This window comes from Dromiciops gliroides, chromosome X, assembly GCF_019393635.1.
Source record: "Dromiciops gliroides isolate mDroGli1 chromosome X, mDroGli1.pri, whole genome shotgun sequence".
NCBI classification, from domain to species: Eukaryota; Metazoa; Chordata; class Mammalia; order Microbiotheria; family Microbiotheriidae; genus Dromiciops; species Dromiciops gliroides.
In genome coordinates, this window is record NC_057867.1 from 47,537,868 (window position 1) to 47,553,680 (window position 15,813).

Below are 15,813 nucleotides of genomic sequence, written 5' to 3' on the forward strand. Positions count from 1 at the left end.
CACAAAGATTGCTTTTTTCGTGCTTAAATTTTTTTTTTTAAAGATAAAAACAACCCACCACCTCTTTTGCTCAGGATGTCCAAGCTGCCTTTAGAGGTAGGACAAACAGCAAGGGGTTTAAGGAAACTGCTTCCTGAATATTTTTTTCAGCTTTCCTGAGTTAGAAACATTTTTTTTCTGGGTTCATGGTGTTTTTTTTCTTTTCTTTTCTTTTCTTTTTCTTTTCTTTTTCTTTCTTTTTTTTCCCCAGAGCCTCATACCGACATGCCTGAGAGGATTCCTGCTGGACCGCAGGCTTTCTTTTGCTCCCCTTTCCTCCAGGGCTAAAAGATCTCCAAAAGTTAATGAATAATGTAAACTCTCTCCCAAAGCTTGGGAATGCCATGACACAAAATCCATAAATTTTTTAGAACGACTAGCTGATGGGCATAGAAATAGGGTTGATTAGTTGTTGGGGACCCAGTCGCATGAATAAAACATGCGTTAGTTTGATTTGAGGATCAACTAGCACTTAGTAGTAGTTTAGTAGTTTCCAAATCAACCCAAAACAAAACAAGTCCGTTCCAAGCTGAGGTACCAGGGCTGCTAAACGAGTTTTTCCAAGCTGGGGTACCAGGGCCGCTATTCGACGCAAGGAATACAATGAGTATCTTCTAGCTCCCCAAAAGGACCTGGCATCAATCTTTCCACGAAGAGAAGGCCACCTGACTTGTGCATGGCGGGAAAGGGCCCACTGCTTAAATAAACAAACAAACAAAAATCCCCATTACCCTAGAATTTTCACTGCATTCTCTTCTGTCATCCTCATAATAATCTGGTCCTTAGAGACTCCAAAGGGTAAGGAAGACTGGCACCCTCTTCAAAGCTCAGGACCCTTGGTTTAGGCCTATTGGCCTCATGAGTATTGGGAGAAGCTGCCCAGAGACAAGAAAAGTCCCCTGTAGGGTACAAGGTGCTCTTGCTCGGGGCTTGCCTTCAGTGGGCTTCTGTTTCTAAGAAGCATGGATCAGGGGTGCCCATAATAGCATCCCTTTGATAATTTCTGGTGTCACTGTGGTGGGAAAGGCCTGCACTGCTGAATGGTACAGCACCAAGGCCATAGGCCACATCATTGTTACCTTTGGGACTGGGCCACCTACAGCAAACCCCTCTTACCAGCAAGCACAAGACCTGGGACAAGGAGCAGAGCTGAAGCCAAACCTCTTTAGGAAGGGAAGGAGGTGTGGACAGCGGGTACCAGGTTGGGACTCCTGACTGTTCTGTTCAACCCTTTCGATTGTTCTATATTATGGTATAATGAATGTGCTCATTACCTTCTTTAAAAAAAAAGCAAAGAAAACAAATGTCCTGGGACAATGGGGCCTGCCTTACCATTGCAGCTGCAGCTGTCTGGTTAGCCTGGTGTTGAGCTGCCTTGATTTTGGCTTGCAGATGTGCAGGGGGATGAAAGTACTTGCATTTCTCCCGGGAGCATCGGCCTTTGATGTAATCCATGCACACGGTAACGGTGTTCTCATTTGCGTCTATCATGGCAATATCAACAGGGTGGGCATAGCGGCAATCGTTCTCACCTCGGGTGCAGTTTCCACGTTGAAATTCTCTGCAAACCTTTGAGAAAAAGCACAAGGAAGATTTTGACACATACACACATCTTTGAGGCCATCTTGTGTCAAGGCAACTCAGAATAATGGGATGGGTGACACTTCAATACAGAGTTGAAAGTGGGCAATGGCATTAAAAAGAAATTACTTAAGAAGTATGAACAGACACAGACTTTCAGTTCCTGTAAAAAAGAAAAGAAAATTAACATGCCAATCTCCCCCAACATTATTTGTTGAACATGCATTGTCTTGAGGCCTGCATTTGATCTGCGGTCAGGACCAAAAGCTTGTAATGTTTGCACACAGTAGCGATTTTCCTAAGGGCTCCGATGAGTTTTTATCTCACATTAATGCACTACTGGTTTTTCACAACAGACCTGTGAACCATGACTGCCTTCCATGACATTGTGTCCGATTAACTTTCATTATGAGACCACAATGTGTTCTTACGAGGTCACCAATAGGGCCATCTTGGTAAAGAATCAACAGCCTCTTGCTTTGAAGTGATGGCTAATGACACATTAAGGGATAACATGGGGGCTTCAATCAGGCCAAGTGCAGGTAGACATTTCATTTGGATTTCCCTTTCTAAGAGATTATGGGAGGATCTCCAGGGCATTGGCTGTATGTTGGGTCAAAGGCTTTATTTAATTTATCACAAGGCTTAGCCAAGCGATTCTGTTTTCCAAAAGGGCTGGCCACATGTTTAATGAGGGTGATGGGGTTGACAAGTACTCGAGTTCTAGTTTGAATCAGAGGGTCACTTACAGACACAGTAGAACTCTGTTATGATGTTGGTACCAAGAGATAGGAAATATACCCGCATTTGAAATGGCCCATATTCTATGGAGAGAGATTCACTATCAATCACCATGTATATCAGGACAGGAGGTGATCTCTTATACTTCAGTGAATCCAAGATCTTGGGAAGAGGAGAGCTTTCTCCAATGAGATTTTTTTCATAGGAACCAAAATTTCAAACATGCTCTTAACTCCAATAATCTGAAGGTGACTTTAGCAGTCAACTCCAGTGCCATGGTTTTGGGTTTTTTTTTAAATCTTTCTACAAGAGAATTTCAAACTATTGAGTTCAGAAAGTAGTGTGCTTTCCATAAAAGCCAACATATCCTTTAACATTATTAGGGTTTGTTTTTTTTCTATACAAATACCTCCAGTTTATCTGTACGCATCAATTTCTGAGCAGCAGTGCCTCCTGGCACTGTGACAGGTGGGTTTCCAGACATCAGCACCGGCGCGTTTGGTAAAAGCTCTGCAGGAACCAAGCCCATACCAGGAGAAACATGACTTAGATAAGGACTGAAAGCCATGGTGGGGCTAGTCGCAAGCGATGGAGTCACAGGAAATGTGGTCTGCATTTAGAGGAGAGAAAAGAAAAAAAGTCATGGGTGTCTGGACTTCAATTTTTGTTAATATTACATACAAAGGCGCTCTTTCACCCAGGGCCAAAGACAATTCGACCATCCTTGCCTTTGATTCATTCATTTTCACATTAATCCTCAGACATGAGTTGCTTTTAACACAGCAAATACCATTATTTTTGTTTTTTATTTTGTTTGTTTGTTTTGTTTGTTTGTTTTGTTTTTGTTTTTGTTTTTTTTTTGTGTGGGGCAATGGGGGTCAAGTGACCTGCCCAGGGTCACACAGCTAGTAAGCGTCAAGTGTCCGAGGCCGGATTCAAACCCAGGCACTCCTGAATCCAGGGCCGGTGCTTTAACCACTGTGCCATCTAGCTGCCCCAAATACCATTATTTTTTAGAGGAAAAACACACTGATGATGTTTAAGGCTTAATAATCTAATTAAGAAAGCAAGCCAGGTAATTGCAACAGCCCTGCAGCAGCCAATTAAACCCCTTTTAGTGAATTTCCTTTCACGCTGTTCTCTTTCCCCTAATAGCAATGTCACCTACAGTAAAACATGCCCATGTATTACCTTAAAATGTTCTGATGCTTTCCTTTCACCATATGCAACTAGAGTGGAATGGCTGGAGGAATACCTTTTGTGTCCCTTACAATGCTCAAGTATACATTGGATGCTTAATAGATGCTTACTGATTGATTCAATTCAGCAGGTATTTGTCAAATACTATATACCATACGCTGTGAACACAGAGATAACGATGAAACAAACTGCTCCTGCCCTCAAAGAATTTACATCCTACTGGAGGGAAACAATGTGTACACAGATGAACTACCAAGGGTTCTATATCTTCTACTAATACTTCTATACTAAGCTTTCTATTGGAGTTCCTAAAGGGGATCCATCTTAGTAGTAGTAGTAGTAGTAGTAGTAGCAGTAGTAGCAGTAGTAGTAGTAGTAGTAGTAGTAGTAGTAGTAGTAGCAGTAGTAGCAGTAGTAGTAGTAGTAGTAGTAGTAGCAGCACTAGTAGTAGTAGTAGTAGTAGTAGTAGCAGTAGTAGTAGTAGTAGCAGTAGCAGTAGTAGTAGTAGCAGTAGCACTAGTAGTAGTAGTAGTAGTAGTAGTAGTAGTAGCACTAGTAGTAGCACTAGTAGTAGTAGTAGTAGTAGCAGCAGCAGCAGCAGTAGCTCATGATCATAAAGGTATTTTATGGCTACAAAGTACTTTTGTATCTAATATGGCATTTGGGCCCACAAATATGGTTGGATCCACTTGACACTGGAGGAAACTAAGGCCCAGAAAGAAGGAATGATTTGGCCAAGGTTGGAGAGCAGAGTGGGAAGAAAGGTCTCTGGGCTGCAAGTCCAAGGTTCCTGCCATGACTATGCTCTGGCTGGAGGAGGTCTCAGAAATGGTGTCTATGTGCTAAAAGTTGGAGTCAGGGGGCAGCTAGGTGGCACAGTGAATATAGCACTGGCCCTGGATTCAGGAGGACCCCAGTTCAAATCAGGCCTCAGATACTTGACACTTCCTAGCTGTGTGATCGTGGGCAAGTCACTTTACCCTCATTGTCCCGCAGAAAAAGAAAAGAAAAGAAAAGAAAAAGAAAACTTCCTTTACCAATGTAGGTCAGCACCTTCTAAAAGTTGGAGTCGGTCCAGGAGGGACTAAACAGTAGCATGGTGAGGGACGCAAACTGGGATATACCTCAGATATAGATATACAAAAAGTTGGTGCGGGATCTACAATCTTAAACTCTACAATTGCCCACAATCTGCAAAGGCAATCTTATTCTCAACAGTTTCATATATGTATACATATACATGTGTATATGTATGTATACACATGTTTAAATATATTGATGTATGTCTCACACACAGATATATTTAAAGGAGAGGCATACTGATTTCAAATCAGAGAACCTGAGTTTGAATTGCAGTTTTGCTGTTTACTGATTGTCCAACCTTGGTCAGGGCCTGTCTTTCTGTGCTTCAGTTTTGGCAGCTGTGAAATGGGGGAGTTGAACCAGAGGTTCTCAAAAAGGTCCTTTAAGCAGATCCATGATCCTTTGATGTCCATGCCATTCTTCTACATGAGGCACATTCTCCAGTTGCTCTGTGTGTGATCTTGTTCATGGGACAGACAAGAGTGTGCTTTTTGCCTCTTCTCTATCACTGGTAGCATATGATCCTATGGGCTGGGCAGAGAGCTCAGGCTTACTAATCAATCACCCATCGAGCTATGGAGAGAAAATGTGTAACGTGCAGAAGAGGAGTGGAAGGAATACCGGATTCTGAGCCCAAGGCCCTGGTTTCAAATTCTGGTTCTGCTCCTCTATCTGTCTAATAAAAGTCCCTTCACCTACTTTAGGGCTCAGTAAGATGCCACTTTGAAAGGAGGGGTTGAGCTCAAATGATCTTTCAGGTCCCTTCCAGCTCTGACATTCTATGCTAATCCCTGAGATGTGAATATAAATTTCCTAAGTGAATAGTAAATCCCAGTTAAATATAGAACTTTCCTGGTGGTAACAGGGCCATGAAGCTGGGTGGAGCTGGATAGGAGGCAAAGGATTCTCAATATATGTTAATAAAAGCGATCTAGTTTTTGCCTGCTTTGTTGCAATGCCAAGCTTAGCTCCACCCTCTTCCCTGATCATTCTTCTCCAGTTGCCCAACAGATTCACATCTCGAATCTGTGAGGTGGGACAGTCCCAACAAAGACTGAGGCAGTTGGCTGCCTATACAACGTTACTGTAACATAAGGTCCCCAAATTTCTGCCCTACCAGCCTGTCATATGTGCTCTCAAACCCTTTGGGTCAGACATCAGGGGAGTGGGGTGGGGTGGGGTGAGATGAGCAAGGGTATTGTTTCTAAAAGGTCCCCACGCAGGATTATTGTGAGGGCCAAATGAGAGAAAGGAGATAAAGGAACCCAGAATGTCAGAACTGAATTGGCCCTCAGGGGTCATTCATTCCAATCTCCTCATTAAACAGAGGAGGAAACTGAGGCCTCTAAAGTGCCAAGAAAAGGGGGGCATGATTGTTACCTGGAAGAAGAAAGAGTTCTAGTCCTTTTCAGTTGGCACACCAGCATAGGTTTGTTGATCACATTCACTAACTAGGAACCATTTCCTACTTATGAAGTCCAGAGGGAGCTTAGTTTGAAAGGGATTTGATAAACAAGGAGGTTTCATTGGGTTAAGGGCAAGTTAGAGAAGGGGATGGTAGCAGCAAGTCTGAGTGACCAGAGGGAAGAATGGAGGTGGAGGATCATGATCAATTTTGCTTACCCACAAACCTACCTAGGCAGAATGGCTATGGACTGAGATGACATAGATATGAGGGAACAACAGCAAATAATGCTACCTTGCATGTATGGAGCATTTCATATAGTTGATCTCCTTTGATATGCTCAGCACTGGCCCTCTCTCCATGGGCAGTCAGTGAAGGCTTATCTTACCTCCACTGGAGAAAGAATGGGACCAGACCATGGTCTCTCAACTGATCTAGTTAAGGCATGGAGGTGAGACTCATATCCTTATGTCTTGCTGAATGAGACTGATAATTCCAGGAATGAGTTGATCTGGCAGGTATTTTATTTAGCAAGATAGCAATCTCTTGGAAATGGCTAATTAGGCATTCTGAAGTAATAATGCTGACATTATCAGCCAAACTACTGATGGATATCTATTCTCCCCAAACATCTAAAGTCTAAGGTGTTGCCATGGCTACTGTGATCTACACAAGGGTATGTACTCCTACTTTCTCATAGTAAATCTGTCAATGAAGAAAGAAAAATATTTTTTCCTTTTTTGGACTCTTTGTGATCCTGGCTTGTCAGAGAATGGCAAAAGAGCATCTTTAACTTTCTTAGTCATTTGAGTGAACAAGAGAATTATGATTGAGGGACCTCTGGGGTGGATTTTTCTGAATGAAAGATAATTGTTAAATACTATACTCTCCTTGGTGATGAGCCCCCTTCACCCTTCCCTTCATGTGTTTCCCTTCACCCTCGCCACGTGACTAGGAAAGAAATAACCAAATACAGAAGCAAGGATGTGAAATGGCTGCCAGTGTTTCCTTAGAGGACTGAGTTAGACTGGGGGATGCTTCTGCCATTCAGTCATGAGAGTAGTAATGGCGAAAACTAATGGGTAGGCCATAGACAACAAGCAGTGACCAACACTGTAAACCAGGCTTCTCAATAGGCCCAAGACTCAGGGGGTAGTGAGACCTCCTGTGGGCATCTCCACGAGGCCCTGCTTCCCATCTTTGCCTGTTGAAATCCTATTCATCCTGCGAGGCCCTGCTCAGGTGCCAATCCTCCATTAGGTCCTTCTTATTTGCCTTGGATCCTCCACACCCCAGTTAGAGAAGTAGCAGAGAGTGGCACAAAATTTCAAGCCCAAAGGGATTCTAGAGGCATTTTATAGGGAAGGAGGCAGGACCAAGAAGTACCTTGCCCCAAAATGCACAGGTATGTGTAGTGCATGTGGGTTGTGTGTTATACTGTTTTCTAGGGTTGCCTGTGTAAGTCTTATCTCGCACATGCCTTATTTACTCCAAATAGAGCAGAGATCACAGTGGAAAGAAGAGACTTGGCCTGAAGTCTTAGCTCCAACACTCCAGGCAATGTGACTCCAGGCATGCCTGTTCCCTGAGTCAGAAAATCTGGGTGAAGTTCAGGCTCCATTATTTAGGACTTGTATGACCCTAAGCAAGTCACTTGATAGCTCTCAGGCTCAGTTTCCTCATATGTAAAAGGAAGAGGTTGGCCTAAAGATTCTCAGAGAGTCTCCCCCCCTCTTCCCCCTTCCAGCTTTAAATCTGGTAGATTATATGATCCTTAAAGCTGTTTGACCTTCCTCAAAGGGCTGTGATGAAGAAAGTGCTTTTATAAGCCTTAGAGCATGATACAAATGTGAGCTGTTATTTATATCTATATCATTCTCTCCTTCAAATGTTTAGTTCAGAGGAGTTACTTAACAAACAGTCATTGAATGAATGAATGAATGAAGGGCTAAGAGCCTTCATTCAATAAGTGAGTTCTCTTTCTCAGCATTACCACTAGTACAGTATGGCCATTTAAGATTTCATTAAGATCTAGCCTATTGCACACCCATGTAATGCTGTCCATTTATAGTGCTGGGGTAGGGGGGGGAGCAGTATCATAGAGGAAGGTTTCTCTCATGCTGGTGGAATGTTACAAGCTAGGTAGCAGCTGTCCAACTGCTTTCTTTGGAAGAGAGTGTAGAAATCACGGGGCTGACCAGGTTTGCCAGACATTCCCAGTACATGAGCAGCATATAAATTCAACTTATTTCATGGGATCATTGAAGTGGAGCTGGAGGGGATTTCAGAGGCCGTCTGGCCTAACCTTCTGATTTTACAGAGGAGGAAACTAAGGCCGGGGAAGGGAAGTGACTGTTTCCCAGTTCCACAGATAATAAACATCAGAGGGAGCATTAGAGCCCATTCACTGTATTAGGCTCTAGGGCTCCTCGGGAATTATGATTTTAGATCATCTGAACATTTCTTCAGAGATGAAACCAATTACTTGAATGAGTGGTTCAGAAATTGGGATTCAGAGTTCTGGGCTCATTTTTCCAGTGGCAGAAATCACTTCCCTGCTCCAGCCCTGTTTATTGAGAAGCAGCAGATTTTTCCCTTCCCAACCCCGAGGCAGAGGTAGGAATGGGGGAGCTTCAAATTCATTTTAAAATGGAGATTTCTGGATTCTCACCACCCGCCTCAGCCTCAGGGGAATTGCTGCCTTTCAATGAATTGCAGCGTTCTTGGACTTGGCCTTGGCTAACAGCCACAGTTCAAGCAGTCAGAAGGCTCCTGAGTCAAACTTTAATTCTGTCTGGTACTGATATTAAAGCTCTTACTGTGTGAACTCAGGCCTAATGTGGAGCAGCTTTGTTTTAAAGCAAAAGGACCATCATTGGTTAACGCTGCACTTTACTCCTGTCCTGAGCTTGCCCAGGTATTTGTCGAGGTTTCAGACCATCCCTCAAACTCAAACTCTTTCACTTGAAATGATGAGTAGCCTTGGACAGAAAAGACTGGCTACATGGGACTTCTGGGGGATAAGGAGACCCAACTGCCTGGTGATAGCTTTCCCTCTGGGTCACTACCAGCTTGGTCTACTTAAGAGTAGAGAAGTTTTCAAGGTTTAGATAGTACTAAGAGCACAGAATTCAAGCTGAACCAGGTCTCAAAGGCTAGCTAGTCCAAGCCCCTCATTTTAGAGAGAAGAAAATTGAGACCTAAAGGTTAAGTGACTTTCCTAAAGTTACACAGGCATTAAGTGGAGGAGGTAAGATTGGAACCCAAGCTCTCTGATGCCAGTTCTCATACCCTTATAATCAGAGATCAAAAGATAATTGATAATCAACATAGAATTGGATGGGACCTCAATGGCGATCTAAGTCTAAGGAGCAGAAGTGAGGTTAAGCCATGCCCTCTGACATCTCTCCTTCCCCTAGACCATGCTCTCTTCCATGGCTCCATTAGACACCAGTATGCCTGGGAAGCACGGCTGTGGGGTACATCCCTGCCCCGTCCCTTCTAGAAAGGAGGTGTCGATGGTGGCTGTGGTTTACCAAATCTTCCCAAGGGAGAAACTGCTGGGAAGAATTCCACAGCCTGAAAACCAGGAACACTGACTTTAAGACCTGCTATATGTACTACCACACCAGCTAGTTAAACAAACCCATTAGGGAATGATTATTCAGATGACAAAAGGCTCACTCCCATCACAAAGAAGCCCTTTAAATACTAGCTAGCTTCCGGCTTTCAGTGTTCCTGTAGCTATCACTACCTACTCCTTTGCAGTGGGCTATAGATGAGGCTCAATTTAATTCAGCAAGCATTTTGAAGGGCCTACTATGTGTCAGACACTGCGTATAGTAGGTACTGGGAATACAAAAACAAACAAAAAAATACCCTTGCCCGCAAAGACATTTTACTAGAGGATAAAACATGTATTGACAATAAATCAATATGAAATAAATTCAAAGCAATTGGGAGGAGGGATTGGGGTGGAGGTGGGGGGCACCTGAGCTGAGTCTTGAAGGCAACAAGGTATTCTGAGAGGTGGAGGTGAGGAAGGTGGCCCAGTGAATACTGCTGGGCCTGCAGTCTGGAAGACTTGAGTTCTACTCTGGCCTTAGGCACTTACTAGCTGTGTGACCCTGGGCAAGTCACTGAACTTCTGTGTACCTCAGTTTTCTCAATTGTAAAATTGGGATAATAATAGCACCACCCCCCCAGGGATCTTATGAAGATCAGATGAGCTGATATTTGCAAAGTACTTAGCACAGTGAGTGCCTGGCACCTACCAGGTAGTTAATAAATGCATGTTCCCTTCCCCTTTCTATTCCATGTCAGGGAGACCTTATGAGGTGATAGAAATGCCCCATATGGCTGTAGTCATGGAAGAGGTATTCAGTTGGTCTGGAAAATTTGGTTAGAGTCAGGTTGTGATAAGCTCGAAATGCCAAACAGAGTAAGAGACAGCATTTTATCCTCCAGGCAACTGGGATCCAATGAGGCTTCTTGACTAGGAGAGTGGCATGGCTAGATCTGTGTTGTAGAAATGTCTATTTGGCAGTTGTATAGAAAATAGACTGAACAAAAGAAAGCTTGGAAGCAGGAGACAAATTAGGAGGCTATTGCAATCCAGTCTGAGGAAGAAGCAATGCAGGCAGGTAGCTGTGTAAGGGAAGGGATGCCATGGAGGATGAGTCAATGAGACTTGGCTAATGATTAGCTATAGGGGATGAGGAAGAGGCAAGAGTTGAATGACTCCTAGATTGCAAACCTGGGTGACTGGATGGGTGGTGGGGCCCTCTACAGAAACAGGGAATTTGTGATGCCTATGGGATAGTGGCAATTAGTAATGTAGGAGGAGATGAGGACTTGATATGGAGACTTTGGAATCAACTAGATAGAGATGATAACTCAACCTCTCTAAGGGAGCTGATGAGATCACTAAAGGAGACTGAATCCTCTTTGGACAAGTAGGAGGAAAACCTAGAAAAAACCTAGAGAGTAGGACTAATGCCTTCTAAAGTCCTTTTCTGGTTCTAAATCTCTGATCCTATCATTGTCCTCCTATGTATCCGTCCTGCCCTTCCCCATTAAGTCATATAAGTCCCGGTCTTTTCATCCCTGCTAACTCAAACAGACGTGATGTTGCCATATCTGCTAACACATGGAGAATCCCATGACCCCTAGAAATCTTCTTTGAAAAGCAGGCACAGGAAGTAGGAGAAGGATTGTTGGATACTAGCGGTCTGAAGTCCCTTCCACTTCCAAATCTATGATCCTCTAATGATGTCAGCATGGAAGAAGGCAGAAATTCATAATGGCCTGGAAATGGTACATGACATTAGAGAAGTTGCTGCATTTTGCTGGATAGCAAGAATGGAATATTTCAGTAACCCAAAGTCAGCTCAACAGGATACCTTTTTGAGACATGGTGGAAGTAAGGTTTTGGACCAGGCCAAATGCTGTTTTTTCCTGGACTATTAGTTCTTGAACACACAGGGAGAGGAAATTGAATGGCCTAGTTCCCAAAGAATGAAAAGGAACTGGTATAGAAAATATTTTAGTGTGACCCACTATGGAATGGTCATCACTATACAATTAGGTTCAATATTCTTTGTGGGAGAGGAAAAAAAACCCAAACAAAAACTATCATGTGGTTACTCACTTTTCGAAAAGGGAAAGACAACAAACTGTGGGTGTTAGGTAAAAACTGGAAGAGCTCAAAAAAGGAAATAAGCCACAGGAAGCCTGGAGACCAATTATAAACATCTTATCGGAAGCCCAGGATGAATACAGGCTGAGGATCAAAAATAGCAGGTACCCTGGGAGGGCAGGGGTGTGTGTGTGTGTGTGTGTGTGTGTGTGTGTGTGTGTGTGTGTATGTGTGTATATGAAGATCATACATGGCAAGCTGGCTAATTCAGTAGTGGTCACTACAGAGAGAAGGCACCTTTCTAAAATGAAAACTAGGTTGTCTCACAAAGATGGAAGTTCAGGTATAAACTAGAAATCAGAAGATACCTTGTGAGAGATGGCAAAGGTAAAGCTCTTTTCAACTCAGGGGCAAGATGTGACTACATTTAAAAAAAATTTGTTACAGCAAAAGGATGAATAATATCCTAGCCACAACAAGAAATGTTTGCACCTGGGGCAAGCGATAAGACAGGTACCCTCAGTTTGGGTTTGTGGGGCAGTAGGAAGTGATGTGGGGCTGTGGGGCTGTGGGGCTGTGGCAGAGGATACAGAAACCCAGGGACACTGGTGTGAGGCTGCTATTGAGGAGGTCTCTGTGGGAGGCGGGAGGAGCAGGCGGAGTGAGAAAGGATCTTAGACCAGCACACCAAAGGCCTACAAATGCTGTCTGCACCCACTAACTTTGGTGCCCTGGGGACAGCTCTGCTTATCCCACCCGAATTGTGAACCTGCCTCTAATTAGAGATTCCATGGGAACTTGGGGATCATGAGAAAAAAGGTCAACTTGGAGTTGAAAAGGAAGAAAAAAAATGGAAGAAACTGGATTAATTCTTTTCTTTGGTCTTTCCTGAGGGAGACATTAGACAAATGGAATCCTGACAAATATACTAGATAGTCTACAGCTAATGGAAGAAGTCGATGTAGCAAAATCACCAGGACTAGCACCAGATGGAACCCCACCCAAAGTTTCCAAGGAGCTCAAGATGGAAATTGTTGCCCAAAATGTGTAATGCTACAAATGGCCACCATGTCTTGGTACTGGTAAACTGCCAACATGACTTGAATTTAGAGGAGGGAGAACAGGAATACTTGAAATGTATCCCTAACCACTGAGGGTGATGTAGTAACAGATGAGGGAGCAAAGGAGCATAGTGTACCACCCTAATCAGTGTTCTTGTCAAAACAGAAAATCCTGCAATGCCTGAAAGAGAAGATACTGCCTTTCATATGGGAAAAAATGCTACTTACACCATCAAAACAGCATAAGTTTGAGTAATTTTACCAAGAGTGGGGATGGGTTTCTACTTCCACTAAAGTTCTTTACCTCCATGCCCTAGGTTCTTGAGGACAATGCCAGTGAAGACTGCTCTCTGGCAGGTCCTATAAAACTGAAAAGTATTGCCAATAGTTCAGTGTCAACTGGGGAGGAGGTCTCCAGAAGTATGTCCCCGGGATCTGGACTTGGCCCTTGTGCCGTTTAACATTTTAATTCATGACTTGGATAAAGGCATAGATGACATACTCATCAGATTTGCGGATGGCACATAGCTGGGAGTAATACCTAACACTTTGGATGATAGAATGAGGATGCAAAAAAACACCAAAGATCTTGATAGATGAGAGCATTGGGTTGAATCCAAGAAGATGGATTTCACAGTGGACCAATGTAAAGTTTTATACTTGGGTTCAAAAAATCAACTTCCCAAGTACATGATAGTTAGATGATAGTTTGTCAGGAAAAAAAAAAGATCTGGAGATCTGAGTGGGCTGCCAGTTCAATAGGAGTTAGCTGGGTGATTTGGCAGCCAAAAATAAATGCTAATATGATTTGGGGCTACGTGAGAGAGGCATTTTCTCCAGGAAAGAGAGTGACATTGATGAGTTGGAGAGTATCTAGAGGACCACAACAGCCTTGACTCCATGCCATAGGAAAATCAGCTGAAAGACCTGGGGATATTTAGCTTGAAGAACAGAAAACTCAGGGTATTCGGATAGCTATCCTAAGTATCTGAAGGACTGTCCTGTAGAAGAGGGATTAGGCTTGTTCTCTTTGGTCCCTGTAGTCCTTGGTTGATAGTGTTGCAGAGTTGTGGCGGGTGATGAATTTCTTTGGCCATGGCAGCTCTCCAACACTGTCAACTAAGGACTACAGGAGGTGAGATCTGTGCCAAGGGAGGACATTATCCACAGTGATGAAACTCCAGATCCTGGAAGTCCTGCTGGGGAAGAGTTGACACTAAGCCATCCCCACTCCTTTCTGTAATTATCCCTGCAACCAGCATGATCCGTTTGCCACCTCGCTGCCTGGAGTTAGGGGGTGGAATCTGTGGCCAGAGGGCAGTAAAGTTAACAAGCCCACATGGGCATTGAAACTATGACCGTGGTTTCATTAATACTCTGTTCCAACCCACCACAAAGGAGAAGGGAATGAAGTGGGCTGAGAAGATAGGAGGTTTGATTCATCCCATGGGAGGGGATGGGTCAGAGTGTTGAGATTTAGTTACCACCATCAAAGGAACTGGGGACTTGAAAGCTCTGTGTGTAAGTCCAGTAGTTTTGACTTGGCTTCCAAAGTCAAGCATTTTCCATTGAACTTTGGAAGAAGCTGGGTGACGACTTCACAGTGTTTATTAATACAGTTGTGGGGGGAAGCAAAGCCACTGCTTTGTTATTTATTTTTATTTTAAATAAAAGGAACTCCCAGCTGTGTGACATGTGCAGCCCCAGCAAAGCTATGGATCTAAGGGATCCTGTGTTTGTCTACAGGAGCACCAAGGCTTGGCTAGTTGGATTCAACAGTTCCAGTCAACAAACATTTCCAAAGGAGCTACCCTGTGCAAGGCCTTCTGCTTGCCATTGTATGAATGACTGAATGAGGCCATGTTTGGGGAGATAAACAGGGATGTATGTATGTATGTATCCATCCATCCATCCATCCATCCATCCATCCATCCATCCATCCATCCATCCATCCATCCATCCATCCATCCATCCCCTGGGTAGCAAGGGAGAAGCCCAACCAGATAAGATAGGATCTTTTGGGAAAAGTAGCAAAACCTGTTTCCTGAAGAATATGAAATTTCATTCAGGAAGGGCTGTTCCCAGGACAGGACATTCCATCTGCTATCTCCATGACTTTGTACATGCTCTCCCCCTGCCTGGAATGTGCTCTCTTCCTCACCTCCGCCTTGTGGAATTCTTAGCTTCCTTCAAAGCTTAACTCAAATGCTACCCTCCACAAAGGCCGATCCTGAAGCCCTATGCTGCTAGCACCCAGACCTCCCAAACGACTTTGTCCATAGTTCATATTTAATTTTTCATGTACATGTCTCTTTCCCTGATAGAATGTGGGCTCGCTGAGGCCAAGGAGTGCTTTGTATTTGTCTCCCTCCCACCAGGTACACAGTAGTTATTTAATAAGTACTTGTTGAATGTTGAATCTATGCTGGAGTCCTGGGTCTGCTACTTGCTAACTGGGATTTGGGGCAAGTTATGTGGCCTCTCTGGGCCTCAATTTTCTCCTCTCTAAAATGAGGGGGCTCTATGATGGCCTGCAAGGTCTCTTCCAGCTCTGTCATGGGCTTCAATTACTGTATAAGTTAATGGAGACTTTCTAATGATAGACCCTCAGAACCTTCAATCTGAAGGATTCTTAGATAATGTAAATAACTGATGTTTAGATGGTGGGGTTTGCAAAGTCCTATATACATTATCTCAGGTGAATTTCACAGCAACCCCGAGAGAAAGCTACTGAAGATATTCTTAGCCTCATTTCACAGAAGAGGAAACTAAAGCTCCACTAGCTCTATGTTGTGACTTGGCCAGGGTCACACAGCTAGAGCTGGGCCCTTAACCCAGGTTTTCTCCTTGGCCAGCACCATTCCCAATATACTCTGCTGTGTCTTAGAAATCAAGCAGTACCATCCTCTCAACCTCAGAGTTGGAAACTCTCAACATGAACTAACAGCTACACTCCTCAGTCAGTGCTTGCATTCCATAAGTAGGAGTACGAGTACCAGAATGCTTTTATGACCCAACCAGCAGCACTGGAGCTCAGTCATCTACTTGGGAAATGGGAAATGAGA

General features: G+C 43.7%; 1 protein-coding gene across 4 annotated transcripts in view; it reads right to left on the bottom strand.

The window, feature by feature from the left end:
* The window catches only part of MBNL3 (muscleblind like splicing regulator 3), a 153,452-nt gene that overhangs the window by 15,397 nt on the left and 122,242 nt on the right, over nucleotides 1-15,813 (bottom strand). For 2 of the 4 annotated variants that reach the window (XM_043974760.1, XM_043974759.1), the window contains exons 5-7: nucleotides 2,771-2,971; nucleotides 1,372-1,608; nucleotides 578-736 (exon numbers count right to left, since the gene is read on the bottom strand). In XM_043974760.1, the coding sequence (XP_043830695.1) occupies nucleotides 578-736; nucleotides 1,372-1,608; nucleotides 2,771-2,971 (597 nt within the window). The remainder of the gene's footprint in view (nucleotides 1-577; nucleotides 737-1,371; nucleotides 1,609-2,770; nucleotides 2,972-15,813) is intronic. The other 2 variants (XM_043974762.1, XM_043974761.1) reach the window with 1 other exon arrangement.